This window comes from Elephantulus edwardii, unplaced genomic scaffold (genome assembly GCF_000299155.1).
Source record: "Elephantulus edwardii isolate Elephantulus edwardi_28Jun2011 unplaced genomic scaffold, EleEdw1.0 scaffold00005, whole genome shotgun sequence".
In the NCBI taxonomy this organism is placed as follows: domain Eukaryota; kingdom Metazoa; phylum Chordata; class Mammalia; order Macroscelidea; family Macroscelididae; genus Elephantulus; species Elephantulus edwardii.
In genome coordinates this window covers 28295909-28316629 of record NW_006399755.1, presented here as the reverse complement: position 1 = coordinate 28316629, position 20721 = coordinate 28295909, and the positions used below count along the sequence as shown (strand labels likewise).

At 38.3% G+C, this 20721-nt stretch overlaps 1 protein-coding gene across 1 annotated transcript in view; it reads left to right on the top strand.

Moving 5' to 3' along the window:
• Positions 1-8049, top strand: part of ALG6 (ALG6, alpha-1,3-glucosyltransferase) — a 69390-nt gene extending 61341 nt beyond the window's left edge. Inside the window, exons 12-14 of the mRNA XM_006879846.1 lie at positions 5280-5348; positions 5463-5661; positions 7852-8049. Of these exons, the coding sequence (XP_006879908.1) occupies positions 5280-5348; positions 5463-5661; positions 7852-8049 (466 nt within the window). The remainder of the gene's footprint in view (positions 1-5279; positions 5349-5462; positions 5662-7851) is intronic.
• The last annotated feature ends 12672 nt before the right edge of the window (positions 8050-20721 follow it).

Below are 20721 nucleotides of genomic sequence, written 5' to 3'. Positions count from 1 at the left end.
AAGAATCTGGCACAAAGAATGAGCTGCATTCTTTGCTGCTTCTTGATGCCTCTGGACCTGTTTATTTGAAGCCTGATGGGATGGCAAAATTGATCAACCCTCTCAGCAAACTATATGTATAATTTGTACGTTCTTACTGTAATAGGGGGTTTTTGCACTGTGGAGATTGTGAGGCTGGTGAAGGATTGGGCCCATTAGTGTTTAACATAGGATCTCCATAAATTTATATTGACTCAATGACTCACAACAACAAACTAAAGGTGCTGTTTGCCTTACTTAAGTTAGCAGCACGCTATTCAGGCGACACAGTAGACACAGACATCCCACACTGGTATTGGTGAGAGTCAAAGTCAATGAGTAGAAAAGGCGTATTGAATAATCTGCTCTTGCTAGCACAGGCATATCTGCGGCAAAGGACCTCTTTAAAGTGTTAAAGAGTAAGCCATGGTATTTTCATTTGTTGCTTGTGCATGTGAATGTTGGACAGTGAATCAAGAAGACAGAAGAAGAAAAAAATAAAAAAAAGAAGACAGAAGAATAATTTTATGCCTTTTAATTGTGAAGCTGGTGATGAATATTGAATCTACTATGGACTTCCATAAGAAAAACAAATCAGTTTTCAAAGGAAGAAATATAGCCAGAATGAATGTTCCTTAAGCAAAGATGGTGAGACTTTGTCTCACACACTTTGGATGTCTTATCAGGAAAGGCCAGTCCTTGGAGAAGGACATTGTACTTAATAAAGCAGAGGGTTAGTGAAAAAAAGAGGAAGAGCTACAATGAGGGATTGACATAGTGACATCAGTTGTGGGCTCAAGCGTAGTAGAGATGGTAAGGATGGTGCAGGATGGGGTATGCGTGTGCCCTTGTGTACTGCATCACAGTGTGGCAGGACCTATGGGGCAGCACCTAACACCACCATCTGACCAGAGTGCAGTGATGCAAGGAGAAAGTTGTTGTTGTTGTTACGTGTCATCGAGCCACCCTATGGCAACTCATAGTGACCCTATATCCAACAGCCTTAAGCCCTGCTCTAACCTGGGCCAATCTTACTGTCTCTGACACACCCACCCCCATTACCCCAGTCACTGAGTTAATTCATCTCATCAGGGGTCTTCCTCTCTTGCAGTTAGAGAGGCAAGAATTCCAAATTGTGATGGACTTGGGAACATAGTAGCCTTTTAAAAATTTTTTATTTTAATTTTGGTGAGCCACAGAAGGATTTTGAGGAAAAAAACCATGATCTGACTTGACATTTTAAAAGGATTACTCTGGCTCCAGATTGGAATAGATTACATTCAGAAGGTTTTTACTATAATCTCAGTGACATTTAGTGATGACCAAGACAGCAATAAGGGAAGAGGTAAGAAATGGTTAGTTTCTGGATATGTAAGGTGAAACAGAAGGTTTCCTAATTATTTGGATGTAGGATGTGAGAGAAAGTGAAAACTTCAAAATGACTCCATGGTCTTTAGCCTGGAAATAGAAATAACATCTGAAATCAAGAGGGTTGCAGGTGGTTTAGTCTAAGGACTGGGATAGGATGGGAGGTTTGTTTGGTGCTGGATCATCTAAGTAGAGATGCTCAGTCAACATGAGGAGATACATTATACCTTCCTGTTTATGTGGCGGTTTGTTGGTTGTGAGTTTTGGCATAAAACAGAGGATATACTGGTGTAGGAATTGGCAGTAGAGAGGGAAAATTGATAGAGGCTCTCGAACACAATGCAAGAATTGCTTTGGACAGTTGTACACACTATTCATTTTTAGTGAAAGGAAGGGAAGTGGGCCTTATATGTAGGATAGTGGGCCATATATGTTGGGAGGGGAGTAGATGTGATGGTGGGTATCTGTAGTAATGGCTTCAATTAATTTTGTTATTGAAGTGAGAAGCTAGGCCATTAACTAAAACTAAACTGAAGCTGTTAGTGTGAAAGAGCTCAGAAATATTTTTCTAAGGATAATCAGAGTGTGAACAGACTAGGGAAAATAGCATAATTACTGAACATTTAAATATCATGACCGTGTGTTTAAATGGAGACCAGTCAGTTTAGTGAAATGTTTTTCTTAAGGTCATTTACTTAGGTATAGTAGACGTAAGTGCAGGTGGAAAGTTGAATATTTACAATTTTTCCTGGTAAGATTAGCGCCTTTGCTTGGGGCATGAGGAGGATTGTACAGGAGTAGTTACAGTGATTGACCTTATGGGGTTGCCATGAGTCAGAATTTACATGATGCCAGTGGGCTCGCATTGTTGATGTCAGAGGGGTGAAAAATGTAGTAAGTAACAGTGGATGGTAGCCTAGTGGTAAGAAGCTGCACTGAAGTTCAGAAGACATGTAGTTCAAATCCATCAGCTGCTCCACAGGAGAATGGGTAGTTTCCTCCTGTGGAACCCACTGAAGGGTCAGTTCTGATTTGATGGCACACAACAACAACAGCAACAGTGGATTGAAGGTCTTGTTGGAGTCAGAAGCATGTTGGAGTATTGAGAAAGTAGGATATATAATGGTCAGAGTGGAATATATGAATTGTGATTATGGAGTGGTCCCAGTGTAGACCATGATCTTAAGGGTCAGCGATGAAGATAAGATCACTAGAAAAGAGAAGTTCTAGCAAATGAAAGGCCAAGGCATTGATTGGGAGGCTCATCCATGGATATATTGAGTCCCAAAAGGCATAGGGTTTTAGAGAGGGACAATGAGGAAGGACTGGAAAGCACTGCATAATAGGTAAGTGAGCCTAGTAGTTAATGGCTAGCAAAAATGGAAATGTTTTTGTTGTTAGGTGCTAATAGTAGATTAAATCAGAATGTGAGATTCAAAGCTGCAGTTGATAGGGAGGACCGGTGTGGACACAGCAGTGAAGAGCAATGAAGTTATCTTCCACTTCCAGGTCAAATGGTTGAAGGCTGTGTCAAGCAAACAATAGAAAAACAACAAAGCAAAGAAGCAGCACTGGAGAGGGCAGATGGGCAGCACTGTCCTCTGAAGAGACAGGAGGTGAAGGGAGTGTTCAGACAAGAAGTTACGAATGTAGGGATTTTACAGCTTGGTTATAAATTTTAAGTACCTTGAGGTTAGGGACTGAGTTATACTCATTTCTTTAGTCCTTTCAGAGCAGTGCCTGTGCATAATCAGTTTTTGATAAATGCTTATGTTCAGTAAAATGAATATTGAATGAATAAATGGAAAATAATTAAGACCCTGAAGGAGAAAATAATATCTATTGGGCATCTGCTAAGTACTTGAATTCATTTAGGTTTTAAAATGAAACAGAAAGCCCACTGGTATTTTGATAGGCCTTTGCTAGTTTCTGTCCAGCTGGCCCTGAACGTGGAAACCCTGTCTGTAACAGGAAGAAATGCTGCTCAGTTCAGTGCCGTCTTCATGATCATGGCTCTACTTGTAAGGCATTGGTATAGCTGTATTCATCAGTCCATGTCAGTAAGATAGTCCCTAACTTTCACTGGTCCTCCATTTTCCCAGAAAGGAAGCACTTTAGAGATTTGACACTGTATCCAATGTAAGCAAGTCACAGTCTCAGATTGTATTCTGTGATCCTTAGTCTTCATTGGCTAATTTTAGTTTGCAACTGGTGTGTAGTCCCAGGCCTTTTCACTCACGTTCTCATTGTCATGGGTAAAAGTTACCCGAGAAAGGGAGGGAATGGTCAAACCTTTTTAGAAAACTTTTTAAAATAAGATAAAGAGTAATCACCAGTAACCACCATTATTTGAAAAAGGTTTTATTGCCCACCTATACTTGGGACCTGGCTGCTTGTTCTCTTGTCACTGAAGATGTGTGATCTTTATATTTCACAAAGTGCTTTCACACTTACTTTTACTAGACTCTGAGAGCATGGCCATTGTTCTCTTGCACATTTGTTTCCCCAGCACCTGATAGTTTGTGACTCATGCATTTGCTCAATAAATCTGATGAATGAATGACAAAATGAGGAGGTGTGTATGTGAATGAAGGATCCCTGGTAGTGCAACAGTTAGTTGCTCAATGGGAACCAGAATGATGGTGGTTGGAACACGTCCTGCAGCTCTGTGGGAGACAGACCTGACCTGCTTCAGCAATGGTGGCAACCTAACAAACCCCGCGGAGCAGTTCTACTGTCATGAGTTGGATTCCACTTAGTGGGACTTAACAATAACATGAGTGACTGAAGCCTTTTAACTCTGAAGACAGACTTACATACTTGTAAAAGGATTCTTTCAGTCTCTAGCATTACAAAGTATTACTATTTCCTTTCCTTTTATATATATATAAATAAACAGGTTAAATAAATCATTTGCTCAGGATTACACAGGAAGTGAGAGTTCGGGGCTAGGATCCAGGTCTTCTGACTTGCCCCCTCCTTTCCTTGAGCATTGCCACAATTGAATCAGTGTAGGGTGACACAGAGTTGGCACCCTGACACTAAAGAGCCCCTTGGGGCAGGCTATGCTTTCATCTGTTGCTGTGCTATGACCCTTTTCAGGTAGTTTTGTCCTGCACATTTTTTTCTTTTATTCTATCAGCTTGTTTTTCTTTATAATTCTTTGCCTCTCTTGTGCTTTCTCTAGTGGCCTGGTGATCTTGCCTGTCATAACTTTAGTTCTTTAATGTACTCAAATATGTGCAATCTAGAGAATTATGAAAAGAAATGAATTCTCTGGAATTCATGTCCTATTCATGTCAAATAGGGTAAAAGATATGAAAAAGACTTTGAATATTCAGATTTGTTTACCTGATCCTCTTATAAAACATCTATTTGTATGACACAGAAATGTTCCTTTCATGGCATATAAGAATCAGTTTTCTAATTTTTTTTCCACTTCTCTGTGTTTTGTGTTGTTATGTGCCTGCCAGTCAGAGCCAACTCACACCAGACCCTGCAGGCAGCTTTCAGTGAGTTTTCAGAAGTTGTAAACTCGAACCAAAGAATTCCCATCTTTATGTCACTGAGCAGCTGGCGGATTTGTCACGGGACTTTGTTGGCAGTGCAACTCCTACCACTAGGCCACCAGAATTCCCTTCTCCTTGTGTGGTGGATGCCGCTGAGTTGGAACCAATGCATGGTTTAGACTCATTTGGACTGACTGGTATTAAAAAAAATGAATCTGAATCTGTAGTCCATATAGAAATCTTGCTATTTTTTTAAGTAAACAAAAAAATCAGATAGATGAAATGTATTATTTATGTAAAATGGATTTTAATGTGTGATTATGGATTATTTTTCCACATTCAAATGGTATTTTTAATACTGAAATTTTTTCTTTGCTATTTTAGACCAGTCTGCTTAGTTTTACATGAAATTCCTTTTATATCGACTTGGTTTTTGCTTGTGTCAACGTTTAGGTGAGTTAAAACAATATCCATATAATATTTCCAGTATAGTTTTAATAAAACATTTTAAGCAAAGTGGTTGTTTTGACAATTGTTTTAATGTTTTTTTCTACTTTTTCTTTCTAGTATGCTCCCTCTTTTGTTGAGAGATGAACTCCTGATGCCTTCGCTTGTGACAATGATGGCATTTTTTATAGCTTGTGTTACTTCCTTTTCAATATTTGAAAAGACTTCTGAAGAAGAACTGCAGTTGAAACCTTTTTCCATTTCTGTTAGGAAATACCTCCCATGTTTTAAATTTCTTCCCAGAATTATGAAACATTTGGTAAGTTCACTTTTTAAGAATTTGGATAATATGTTGGCAAAAAACATTGAAGAATTAATATATCTGTTTGGAAAAAGTACAGCCAGAATGTTCCTTATAAGTGAATATGAAAAGACTTCATCTTGCCTCCTTTGATATGCTATCAAGAAGGACCAGTCCCTGGAGAAGGACATCATGCTTTGTAAAACAAGAATGTTAACAAACAATAGGAAGATTCTCAATGAGATTGATTGGCACAGAGGCTACAATGGGCTCAAACATAGCAACAGTTGTGAAGACGATGTAGGATCAGCAGTACGTAGTTCTGTTGTACACAGGGTTGCTATGCGTCAAAATGGCCTCAGTGTCCTCTCTAGGAACCTAAGGGTAGCCATATTTTTTAGCATGCCACTGATTTTTAAATTAGACATGTAGCTAGCTGCCTGTATTTCTTGGAAATTGACATCATGCTTAGAAAGATGGAGGGTCAGCAAAGGAGAGGAAGAACCTCAATGAGATGGATTGACAGGTGACTTCAGCAGTGAACTCTAGTGTGTCAGAGATGATGGGAGTGGCAAGCAGGATCCAGGCTGGCTGTTCAGATGGTCGCTATGAGTCATACTTGACAGCACCTAACAAGAACAGCAATTTTTTAAAAAAATTTCTTTTTAAGAACAGCAATTTTTTTAAGTGACTGAAATATTTCTTTTATAGATTTTTTTGAAGTATAATTAATGTAAATTTACCTGTAAAATTTGCTCATTTGAAGTTTAAATATAGTGAGTTTTACAGTGTATACAGAATTTTGCATTCATTATTTCTAGACTGTTTCATTACAAAAACTGTACCCATCAATACTCATTCCCAATCCCCACCCTCACTCCCAGCTCCCTACCCTGGATAGCCACCAATCTACTTTACTTTGTCATTACAGATTAAATGAAATCACACAGTTGGGGGTGTTTTGTCTCTCTTTTTAACAATGTTTTCAAGGCTCTTCCATCTTACTCCCTAGTCAAGTCTTACGAGTCCTTTTATAATATAGTCATTAAAGCAAACTTGGTTGTCATTAGCTGCCATAGACTTGGCTCCAGTTCATGTATAACAGAACGAAATGTTGCTGTTGCTTGTCTGGTGGGTGTGTATCTGATTGCTAATATGTTCGAATTCCATCTCTTTGAGGGTGTCCCTTGTTTTTGTCAGCCTTCTACTTTACCAATGATGATGTCCGTTTCTAGTGATTAGTCTTTCCTCATGAGGTGGGTGAGTAGAAGACTCACCATCCTTGCTTGTAAGGAACAGATTGGCTGTTACTTCTTTCTGAGACTGATTTCCCCTTGTCCCCAGAAGTCTGTAGTATTTATAACACCATCACATCAATTCTTTTTCATTATCTAACTTTCCCATGCATATAAAGTGATTAAAAATATCATAGTTTATAGTCAATGCACATTATTATTAAACTGACAGCTTTGCATTTTAAGAAGTTTTTTTAGCAGATTTAGGGGTTTCCGTTATGTCTCATTTGGTTATGGGTTACTAGCCACAGTGGCTCTGGGTACTGTACTGCATATTTACTTTATTACATGAAGTTCCATTGAGCAGCCTACTAGGTGGAAGACGACAGAATAAATACATTCATTTTTACTACTCATTTTGGCATTTAATCATATGTGACCTGTGGTGGGACTAATTTGGTCATCCCCTTATTTAACAGAAAAGTCCATGAGGCCATAGAAGCATGGTTTCAGTCATTTGCACCACTGTGCTTTTTCTTAAAGACGGTAAAAAACATTCAGTGAATAAATACATGAAATGGAAGTTTTTTCCTTTCCATGGAAAAGCTGTCTCAGTTGTCAGGATTAGCTCCCAGTTTGTACTGAGAGGACCCTGGGGAATGCCATGAATTTTGCCTTGACTAGCAGCACCATCTAATGGAGTTCCTTTCCTTCTGCCCCTTGGTGGTATGATGACACAGGCTCACAGGCTTTAGCTGCACAGGAGGGAAAAGTAAAAAAGGACAAAGGACATGTACGCCGAGAAATTTTTATTTAATTGGTCTATTATGTGGCTTGGGCATTGAGATTATTTTTAAAAACACCTTGGAAGAGACTGTATGCCCACTCCTCACTTTCTGTTTTCAGCTACAAATGAGTATTTCTTGTATATTTATTGTTTATACTATTTAATGATACTTTCCCCCTCTTCCAGTTTGTGATCTCAGCAGTTGTGATGGTCCTTCTGACTCTGATGTCTGCCACACTGGACCCTCCTCAGAAACTACCCGACTTGTTTTCTGTGCTGGTGTGCTTTGCATCTTGCTTACACTTCCTGTTCTTCTTGGTGTACTTTAACATTATAATCATATGGGATTCCAGGAATGGAAGGACTCAGAAGAAAAGCAACTAGCTATATCCTCAACAAATGTGAAGTGCTGAAAGTTTTTGTCAATTTTTTTTTACATGAAATTATTATTCTGAGAATAATAGAATTGTAATCATGCTGGTAAAAGTCACTGATGCCTATAGAAAATAAATTTATATAAAGATCAAAGCCCAGTGGAAGCATTTACTAAGTTCTATATCTTGTTTGTACTTTTTGTATTTAATATAATCATGGAATTTTCCAGACATAGAAGAAATCAGAAGAAAATTAACCAGCTGAGCTTTATCCCCAAAATATGTGAAAATGTAAACAGTGCTAAAGTGTTTTGTGAACTTTGTGTTATATATGAAATTATCAGTATTAAGAATCATGAAATGGTGAAAAGTCAGTCTAAACAAAATAAATGTACGTTAAGACTAACATTCTCTAACTATTGCATATCCCATTATAGATTATAGGTTTATTAATTTTCAACCATTTACGTGTCGGTATAAGAGTAAAAAGTTCTTAATCCCAGGGTTTAGTTGGGAAATGTACTCCATGAATTGTCCTATCTTAAAAAATCAGCAGATAACATGAATTTAGCTTCTTTTAAAAAGAAGTTCCTAAGTTTGATATACAAATTTAATTTTATTTATAGATGAGATGCAAGTATTAAGTACTTTAGGGACAGATTAATGTCATTGTTTAAAAGTTACTTTTATCATTATCTGGGATAACCTTTCTAACTGTGGAAGTGTAATTAATTTTGGCTGCTTAAAGTTTGCCTATGCTTTAATTACACATACAGATTTGGATTTTTAAAACAGGAAGATAAACTGTTCTTGTTCTAAGGTGCTGTTTTGCTTGAGTGTAAGTTAAAACTTAATTTCCCTGAACTTAAATAGAATTTTAAATATAAGCGGTTCAGGTGGAATATTTTTAATTACTCATGATATTTAAGTGAAATTGCCTTATACAGCATTCAGTCCTTTTCTCCCCCCTTTCTTTCCATGGCAGGGGTCTTCAAGGGTCATTGTTGATGTAACCATTGGTTCGTATCATGCTTCATGTTAATTTGACCCCGCTAATACTATGTCACTCTATATTAGTAGATGCTCATTTTTGGTTTCTGTTTTATTGATATAAATATGTATGGTGTCCATGCAGTATCTTCTCATATAAAGTTGTGCTCCTGCGATACAAAGCAAACCTGTATTTTAAATGAATACATTCCTTTCACCATATAGTCACTAAAGCATATAAGGAGCAGTGTACTTCAAAACAATACAAAAGAAACAAAATCACATACATTAAAAAAGTTTGGTTCTGAATATGGACAGCTACAGGCTTGTGCTGGAAAAATAAGTGTTTCTAAGGAGATAAGCCTGGTTTATAGATTTTAAAAAAAGTCGATTGTGACAAAGCCAAAATCAAGAAGTATTTCTTTTTCAAAGCAAATGTGCATAAAGCCTCAAAGGGCAGGTCAGCACAGAAGAGCAGCCTTGAATTGCTGCAGTATCAGCAGGAACATTGCTGTCCATGGTCACCATCTGTAATCACCGCGCCCAAATGTCAGCGTTCTTGTCTGCCGGGTAGAGGCTGCTTTTTTGCAGTAGCATATTTACATTTAATAAAGAATTTTTATTTAAATCAGGTTAATGAGGAAATTTCCAGGATATATTTATAATCTGTAAATAATTGAGGTGGAAAAAGCTCATTATTTGGGGGAAAAATTATACAATCATTAGGAAAATGTATTGCACCTATATTCAAGGTATCTTATAGGTATAATCTAAAAATAAAAAAATTTCCAGATGACTTACCCAAGTTATGCGGTGATATGTGACTGTACTGATGCAATTATCTAAGTCAAGTCTCTCATAATTATTAGAAACTGTGACTTTTGAGGGATTTCTGAAATATTGGAAATGTCCAGTGAGGAATTAGAACCACAGAACATTGTGATTAAGAGATGCTTTAATATGAAGATATTTAGGCTATGCAAAACCATTAAAGATCACTTTCTCACTTTCTTCACTAATATACCTGTCAAAGCAGTTCTTCTGAGAAATGGCTTTCTCGGTTTTAGATTGCCAAAAAACTTGTTTGCTTCCTAAAACAAAGAGGAGAGTGTATGTTCATGTATCAAATATGAGGCATATAGAAGTCATTTTCCCTTGAGGCTCTAAGGAGGGGAGAAAAATACCCGATGTAGCATTCTGTCCAAATGATAAACCACAACTGAGTGAGTGAAACATTTACAAAAGCCAAAGCAGTCAAAGGAGCTTCTCTGTTCAATGGAAAGAGAGTAAGAGATGGATAGGATATAACTAAATAATAGTTGGAGGAACACAGTGGTTTCAAGTCTCAATTGGTCTCTTTTATGCCATGTTCACTGAAACACTAGGGCCAAGTATATCTCCTCTCCCCCTCACCCCCCATATAAACATTAGTTTTGTGTGTGGATCTTTTTGCTTTGTCCTTCATATGGCCTCCAGGGGTGATAAAGCGAGAGTCATCTGATCTACAATGAAGAGAACTGGGAAATGATTCTTAGCCGACCCAGCTGTTCAGAAAAGCAAAAGCTTAGTATATCAAGAGGTCAAACATACAGTAACTTATTTAATAGCATTAAGCACATACCTACATAACTTGGATTACAAATGAAACCAAATCTACTTCTTAACTCTTTATTTCCTGACTAATGCAGATTGCTTTATGTTTTGGCTGACATCCTAAGGTTAGTTTCCAATGCTATGACAATCCTTTTTTGGTATATTATAGGTAACATTGTAATAAAAGGTCTGTAAGATACAGTACCCTTGATATTTAAAAGGTATATTTTGTTTTTCCAAAGTCTTAGAGACTATAAAGAAAATAATTAATAAAAGCAATTAGGTTTAATAGTTAGTTGGGTTACTATTCAATATAAGTCATTTATATTAATAATTTAAGAATAATCTTCAAGAGGTGAAATCTGAAATTCTCTAAATGGAAAATTACTTTCAAACTACATTTTAAAATACTGTTTCAGGTTTTCATATATTTTATTTCTAAGTTATTTGGAATTAAATAACATGGTAATATCATTTTGGTCAAGCCATCAGGACAAGTAAGTACCTATGAAACAGCCTATTTTTCCCCCTGTGGGAAGGGTCAAAGAATAGAATTTTTAAAAACCTCTTATTAAGATACACATTCTGTGTTTGAAATAGAATGTCCTTCACTTTTATTTTGTCAGTGAGAACATATAAAACACTACCATTAAAAACCCCCAAATTTAATGCTCAACATAATCTGGAGATGATCACACGCTGTGCTGTAAGCATGTTCTTTTTAAAATGCAGTAAGTAGTCTATGTAGCTTATAGCTTCATACTTAATATGTTTCTACTGGAAGATGCATTCTAATATTTTATAAAAAGTGTGAAATGATAAACTTCATATATAAGCATTTCTTAAAGCATAGAAAAAATGAGATTAAAAAATGCATCCCTTAGGAAAAGTATGCAAAAAACTGAATAAGGTAAATATTTTTTAAAAGAATCTATAATTAAGGTGCTTTGGTAGCACAGCATGTAGCATATTGTTCTGCTAACCAAAAGTTCTGCAGTTCAAATCTACCAGCTAATCTACCAGCTGCTCTAGGGGAGAAGGATGGGCAGCCACCTCCTGGTAGGCTTGATAACCCGAGAAACTGGATGGACGCATCACCCGGAGTTGGAATCGCCTCACTGGAAGTGGGTTTGTTGTTTGCTTATTTTTTTTTTTTTAATAAACAAATTAGCAGCTGGGGTTTAAATGAAGAGTTTGGTACCTAACTTTACTCACCATTAAAGTTAATCTGCGTTTCAGGAAAATATCTACCAAAGACATTACTTTCATAAATAATTTTATTACATTGATCCGCTAAATGTATAAACAAATGTACGTGATAACAGCATATAATTCAAGATCCTCCTGTACATGTTGACTTACATTAAAGGGTCAAAAAGAAATGTATTATTTACATTGAGATTATCTATTGGTGTGTGTAGAAAGTTTAAATTAGCTGCAAGAAATTTTATCTAGACATGCACCTGCCTAGTGCTATGATCTGGTATTTACTGGGCAGATTAATTACAAACATTTCTTCTGTTCCTTTAAATATGATCAGGCAGATGCAGAAGTTGGCGTTCAGAGTCAGTACATTTCTTCTAAATGCCTGTGGAATATAAAAAATGATTACTAAATCAGGAAGAGTTAGACTTCAGATTAACATGCATCACATACCAATTTAAGAGATTATTTAAATACCAGTTTACTACTACTATGTTATCTGCTCCCTACTTTATCTACAAACTGGTAACTTCTCATTTGCTTATTTTTTGAGCCTTCTATGCAAGAGTTCCCTTCATAAATAATTGTCATATTTTTGACAACACTCTTCACCTTAAGTGAAAATGGGCCTTGATGGAGCTACTTCTGTGTTTTAGAACCCCAGCATGACCTACTGAAAACACCCAATCTACATGCCTTTTGTCTGTAAGCTTAAGGGGCCTTTTAGCAGGTGTTTCCTTTGACAGCTGCCAAAAAAAAAAAGAGGACAGCATTTACTCTGACAGATTCCTATTCAGACTGTGCTCTGAGGACTCCTAGTGGTGGCAGAGGATCTTGGCTGTCTGGCCTTCAGATACTACCGTTCAGTCAATTCCAACTTCCAGCAACTCTACAGAACTGCCCACAGGGTTTCAGAGGCTGTGCTCTGTACAGAAGCAGGCTACCCCACATCTTTCTCCCGTGGAACGTTTAGTGGATTCCAATCACAAACCTTCCAAATAGCAGCTGAGCATTTAACCATTATACTCCTAGGACTTTTTTTAAAAAAAAATTATTATTTTGTGTGTGTGTGTATACTGTCAAATTGGATCTGACTGGTACAGGAGATTACCCCTCCTTTTCCAGCAGAGCATCTGGTGGATTCAAACCATGTACCTCTGGGATTGCAGTGCAGCTTCTTGCCACTAGGCCACCAGAGTGCCACCCTTAGGACTTTTTAAGATCCTAATAAAGCAGCCACTGACAGCTAATAGCATACAGTCCACTAGAGTATGTTGGCCATTTATTTTTGAGATAAGTCGTCCTTGCTTCCAGCAGCAGCTTTGAAGAATAGTGTTTGGTGGGCCCTATCTGTTCCTGCTGAATAGAGTCCACACATATTCCTCTTTCTGTCCTATAAGAACAAGTATTAATTTGGCCTCCACATTTCACTAACCCTTGTGTGGATTCTTCAGGAAGATTTAAGCACTTGAGTGTTTACTTGCGGAGCCCTGGGAGTACTCAACTGCTAACTGAAAGGATGGTAGTTCAAGTCCAGTGCTGCTCTATGAGAAAAGTCCTGGAGACCTCCTCCCAGAAAAATTACAACCTTAGAAGAAGAAATATCCTACAAGGCAGTTCTGCTCTCTCCTGTAGTTCTGATGAGGTGGAATTGTCTCAGTGTAACACAGTACCATTTCATATGTTTTTATAACTTACTGATACAGTTATCAGACCTCATGATAATGACAGGAAGGACTTGCTGCACGCTGTCACATGCTGTCAAGCCAGTTCTAATTCACAGTGACTCTATGTACAACAGGGTAAAACCTTGCCTGATCCTGTGCCATGCTTACAACTACTGCTATGCTTAAATTAAGCCTGCTGTTGAAATAGCTGCATCAGTCAGTCTCATTGAGGATCTCCCTCTCCTGTGCTGACCCTCCACTTTGATATCGTCTGCTTGCCCTCTACACGATGCTCTCCAGAGAGCAGCCCCTCTCACAGCATGGCCAATGTGAGAGGAAATCTTACCACTCCTGACTAGGACACTCTGAGTACATTTCTTCCAAGACAGATTTCTATGTTGTTGTTACGTGCCATCAAGTAGCTTGCGACTCATAGCGACCCTATGTACAACAGCCCTAAACTCTGCTCTGTCCTGTGCCAATTGCACCATCTCTGATACACCCACTATAGCATATTCATTATTCACCAAGAGCACAATTCAACGGTATCAATTCTCTGATGTTCCTTATTCACTGTCCAACTTTCATCTGAAAACAGCATGGTCTGGGTTTCTTCGAGGGATAGATAGCATGAACGCAGTCCCCATTACCACAAATTATGCAGTTGTTTCCCACATTGGGGCAGTCGCAGAGGTCAGCACACCAGGAGAGCAATGGTGGGCCTCACTCTGGGAAAACCATCTTGCTTTTGCTCTTTAGGACTATAAAGAGGTCTTTAGTAGTAGATTTGTTCAATGCAATATGTCATTTGCTTTCTTGACTTTCATGAGTGTTGAATGGATCTAAATAAAATGAAATCCTTGACAACTTCATGCTGAGGTGTAACTCACACTGAAGGAGATACACAACTTCTTCAGGAAGCTCTGGTCATGTGGTTCTTAGGAAGTTGTACTGATAACCCAAAGGCCACACCTCTCTAGTGGTCAAACCTACCAGTGGCTCCTCAGGAGAGAGGTGGGCAAACTCCCCATGCTGTTTATAGCTTTGAAAAATTGCTGGAGGGTCAAGTATGAGTCTGTTATGACTCCACAATTAACTTTGTACTTCCAAGTCTTGTTCATATTCAGCAAAGTTGTATCATCAGCATACTGGAAGCTGTTGATCAGTCTTTCAATAATCCTGATGACATTCCACATAAGCACAATTAAGCATTCTGGAATTCTATTCTTCTCATGTCATCCATAATTTATTATGTCCACACAGTTCAAAGCTTTTGCATAGCCAGTAAAACACAAGTAAACATCTTTCTGGTATATTCTGCTGTCAATCAAGATCCATCTGACATCAGCAATGATATCCCTGGTTCCATGGCCTCTTGTGAATCCAACTTGAATTTCTAACAGTTCTCTGTCAAGGTACTGCTCAAGATGTTTTGAAATAGTATTACTTGCATGTGATATTAATGATAGTATTAGATAATCTCTGCATACTGTCAGATTTTTTTTAAAATGGGCACATTTTCAATGTTACCTTTTGATATACCCTGCATTGTTCAATATTTTATCCACAGAACTGCAACCTGAAGCCCAATTTTTTTTCTTCTGTTCTTTCAGCTTGAGAAATATCAGGAGGTATTCTTACCTTTTGGATTTCTAATTCTAGCTCTTTGAAAATTTTTCCAGCTGCCCTTTGAATCTGGTCAGCTCTCTTCTTTACACTTTCAGCTTCTTTGTGTTCAGAATCTCTTCTGACATCCTTCAGGCCTTTTGTTTATTGTCCTGTGACTGCATCATTAACAGTAGGGGGCAACAATTTTGTGTAATCGCATTAGGTAAAATAACTTCTATTTTATAATCTAGGATTATACTAAGTGCCTTGTTGAAGATTACACAGCTAAGTGGGTATTTGAGTTGTGGCTGGACATCTAATTTCAAATCCCATTCTCTTTACAATCTCAGGCCCTGCAACAATTATGCCTGCTATGAGAACTGTGTTCAAAAGGATTTGGAGGTCAAATCCTTTATTCATGAATAAAGTACCTGACCAGACAAGGTTTGGGGGGTTGTGGAGTAGAAGTATTCAATATGACATGTTGATCACAAAATCAGGGAGGAGCAACAGGGATTTGTGTGTGTGTGTGTGTGTGTGTGTGTGTGTGTGTGTGGTTCTTGAGAATATTCCAGAAAACAAGATGGAAGGCAAACTGGGAAGTTATATTGTTTCATGAGAAGGATTTACCTTTGTACTTTATTTTTATTTTATTATTTTGTGTGTGTGTGTGTGTACCGTCAAATCAGATAGGATTTATCCTTTGTAGCAACAGTATTATTCTAAAGGATATTCTACATTGATATTTCCCTAATTGAAGGACTTGGAAAAAAACCAACCAAACCAAACAAGGCCCCAGGAATTGATGGAATACCAACTGACATATTTCAACAAACAGATGCTGCGCTGGATGTGCTCATGAGGTGATGCCAAGAAATATGGAGAATAACAACCTGGCCAACTGACTGGAAGAGATCCAGATTTATTCCCATTCAAAAAGAAAGAAAAAAGTGATCTGACACAGTGTGGAAAATAGCAAACAATATCACATGTAAGCAAAATCCTGCTGAAGATTATTTTAAAAAAGACAAGAACAGCATATTGACAGAGAACTACCAAAAATACAAACTGATGTTAGAAGAGGTCATGTCCCTAGAGACATTCTCACCAAAGTTAGATGGATCTTGGAAAAAAGCAAAGAATACCACAGGCATGTTTATCTGTGTTTCACTGACTATGCAAAGGCATTTGACTATATGAACCACAACTAATTGTGGTTAAACTTGAGGAAAACGGGAATCCCAGAACACTTGATTGTGCTTATGTGAAACCTAAACTTGGACCAGGAAGCAGTCCTCAGAACAGCATGGAAACATTGGATGGTTCAGATCAAGAAAATGTGTCCATGCCTTTTCAATCTGTATGCAGAACAGATCATTTAAGAGGATGGAATTATAAGGAGGAATGTGGCATCAGGATTACTCATCAACAATCTACATTATGTAGATGACACAACCTTGCTTGCGAAAACTGAGGACATGAAGCACTTGCTGCAGAAGATCAAGGAGTGCAATGTTCAACATGGATTGAAGCTCTGCATCAAGAAGACAAAGATTCCAACCACTGGGCCAACTGGCAGCACCATGATAGATGGAGAAGAGATTGAGGTTATTAACAATTACAGCTTGCTTGGCTCTACAACCAACACTTTTGGCACCAGCAGTTAGGAAAAAGATGAACTGCACTGGGAAAATCTGCTGTCTGGGACTTCTTTAGAGAACTGAAAAGCAATGATGTCAGTCTAGAGACTAAGTTGTACCCTGTGCAGGCCACCGTCTTTGTAATTACCTGCTGTACATCAGAGTGCTGGGCAAATGATTAAAGATGACAGAAGAAGAATCGATGCTTTTGAGTTGTGGTGCTGGAGAAGAGTCTTAAACATACCATGGACTGCCAAGAAGACAGATCTGATCTTAGAGAGGGTGAAACCAAGTTTCTCCTTGGAAACTAGGATTTTGAAGCTCCATCTCACATACTGTGGGCACACAGCCAGGAGGGACAGATCCTTGGAGAGGGACGCCATGCTTGGAAGGGTGGAGGGACAGCACAGGGCAGGAAGACCCCAGATGAGATGTACTGATACAGTAACTGAGGCAATGGGGGTAGGTGTATTATGATATGGCAGGCTCCAGAGCTGTTGTACATGGGTTGCTATGAGTTGCAGGTGACTTGATGGCACATAACAGCAGGAAGAACATCTTGCCTAATAATCTTCTTGAGCCCATCTCTGTCTATCTAATTTACCTTCCCATCATCCTGCTTTTCAGCCTTTTCTGATCTGTGTTGTTCTCTGAATGCCATGTTTAATAAAGCCCATCAAAATTACCCATATTTCAAACTCCAGCTTTTAGAAAAAGTACAAAGTTCCTACTACTTGATTATCCTCTTTCACAGATCACGTAGAGTTGAGTAACTAGAACATCTTAAAATCATGAGCTCTTAAATAATTACCAATATCCTCTCAACCTGCCCTTGCCTTTGTTTACTGTGAATTCCTGTAAAACTGCCTATTTTTTAATTTGGTACTTGGAGTAATTCTTAATACTTCTTAATCCACAGAGGAGGGCACTTTTGTCTATTCACACCCCACGAAGAGTAACAGATTAGATTGGGTACAGCTCAGGGCATTCACCAGTCCACACAACTCTGATGAAAGACTTCTAAAGTTTAGTGTACCTTTCATTGCCTACTTTAGAGTCCAACAGGCCTTTGATAATTCCATGTAAGGAGGCCAATCCATTCTACCCTGCAACCAGATATGATCTTTATAGTTTTACAGGCACACCAGGTTCAGGAAAGCACCCAAGGTTCAAGATTTAGGTTCAGATAGAAGAGAAGAGGTCCTGTTTCTGCCGAATGTAATTAGTCAACCCACTTTGCACCAGAAGTACTGTAATTTATCAATTCCTCAATAATCACTAATAATAAAAACTCTTAATTTTCATTGATTTGCCAGGATTCTGGAAAGAATAAAAATTGAACTTTAATCTGTATGCAGAATAGATCATTAGATCATCTGGGACGCTGGGCTGTATAAGGAGGAATGTGGAATCAGGATTGGAGGAGATTCATTAACAACCTGTGTTATGCAGATGGCACAACCGAGGAGGATCTGAAGCACTTGCTGCAGAAGGTCAAGGACTGCAGCCTTCAATAAGGATTGAAGCTCAACATCAAGAAAACAAAGATTCTCACCACTGGGCCAATTGGCAGCATCAGTATGGATGGTGAAGAGATTGAGATAGTTAACAGTTTTAGTTTGCTTGGCTCCACAGTCAACACTCTTGGTAACAGTAGCCAGGAAATCAGGAGACGAATTGCATTGGGAAAGTCAGCTGTGAGGGACCTCTCAAGAGTACTGAAGAGCAATGATATCAGGCTGGAGACTAAGGTGCGCCTGATCCAGGCTATAGTCTTTGCAATTACGTGCTATGTGTCAGAGAGTTGGACAGTGAATAGGGTTGATAGAAAGAGAATTGATGCCTTTGAGCTGTGGTGTTGGAGAAGAGTGTTGAATACACCATGGACTGCTAGGAGAACAAACAGGTTTGTCCTGGAGAAGGTGAAGCTGGGCTGCTCCTTGGAGTCATTGATTCTGAAGCTCTGTCTGACATACTTTGGGCATCTTACAAGCAGGAACCAGTCTTAGGAACATCATGTTTGGGAGAGTGGAAGGACAGCTCAGGAGAGGAAGACCCTTGATGAGATGGATTGAGTCAGTGATTGGGGTAGTGTGAGTCTGTGTGTCGGAGACTGAGGTTAGCCAGAATAGAGTAGGGTTTACAGTTCTTGTACATACGACTCAAAGGCACATAACAACATAGCCTTACTTATATTGCTATATGTGTATAAATAGTCTTAAGCAAGATTATTAAGATGTCAAAAAGTTAGCAATATACAACTGAATACTTGTGTTAATCAAGTGACATATTCATACCGTTTCAAGAGAAAGCATCCTAGACTTTTGCTACTCTACTAACATTAACCACACACATGCATTTTCATTCCCCTCATTTTGATGGTTTTAGTAATAGCATAAGGCTCTGAGTTGCTGTCAACTTTCTATCTTACTCTAACATTGTTTCACAAAGGCTTTACTTTTTAAAGGTTCTGAGACTAAAGTTGTTTGAGCTGGTTCCCTCCGTTGAATAACACAGGACAGGACGCATAATCACAGATGTGCAAGGGAAGGCAGGAGCTAATGTGCAGAAGGGACACTGGGCATAGTAATATCGGTAGTTCTGATGCAGAGGTCAAAGTCGGGGAGTTTAATACTCTCCCTATTCTACCAGGGAGACAATTACGATAAATATACAAAAGCAGAGCAAATAGAGAAGACGTAAGAGGCTACGTGAGGCTAGTAAAAGGTTGTAAGCAGATTTTGAATGATGGATACACTTTTGACCCTTGACAATGGGGAGAAAAAAATCCCTGGAGAGAAAACAAGAGCAAAGACTAGGAAGTAGAAAAAGCTGTATCTAAGGGATACCAAGTAATGTGGCATGACTAAGGGATAACAGGGAAAAAGTGGAAAAGTAACTATGGTCACACGAGGGATCTTACTGAATTTGAGTCTTAATTTGGATTTTATTGTGAATATGATAGAGTGATACCCTCTAAAGAGTAGATTTGTACATAATTTTGTCTGCAGTGGAATAAACTGTAGGGAAAAGGGCAGAGAGGCAGCTTACAAGAGATGATGGTCTAGGTGAGAGGTGATGACGGCATAAACTAAGTAGAGATTACTCCTCAGTAGTGCTGAAGACAAAGGCTTTGGCACCACATTACTCAAGTTAGCCTCCTGCTCTCTTTGGGAAAAGGAGCTTAATGTCTTTGCACCTCTGTTTTTCACCTATCAAATAAGGATTGTTCCTATGAGATGGTGAGCAGTTTAAATGAGATTATAAAGTGCCTGTAACTGTGCCTAGTACAGAGAAAGTGCTCAGAACATGTTAGCTATTATTATAAGGTTATTATTTACATGTACACCAGAATGATTTTTGAATGCAAGAAAGTGACACTTGCTACTTTGCAAATATTTAAAGTATAGCTAATTTGTTAGAAACCTAGTATTACTGAGATTTACAGGATAGAATATGATTTTCATTTTGCTTTAACTTCTCAGACATATCAAGTAGTATGTGGTTTGCATGTAAGAATTTCCTATTGTCAATAAGTATGTGCTAATATTCTTTGATAATGTAAATCTACGGTTTCCAATATACAAAATGCTAATTTCACAATGACTAATGCTTCTAAAGGGAGCTGTGGTTGCCTAGTGGTAAGAAATTGCACTGCAATCCCAAAGGCACGTGGTTTGAATCCACCAGCTGCTCCCTGGGAGAAGGATGGACAATCCTCTCCCCTGTGATTTACTCTCTCTGAAATCCTGCTGGAGGGTCAGCTATAGGTTAGTTCAGACTCAAAGGTACAAAACAAAACAACAGTATCCAAGTAGATATATGCATACCCATGTTTATCGCAGCTTTGTTCACAATAGCAAGGAGTTGGAAACAACCTAAATGCTCATCAACAAACGAATGGGTAGAGAAGCTGTGGTATATTCGCACAATGGAATACTATGCTGCATTGAAAAACAAGGAACTCATGCAATATTATTC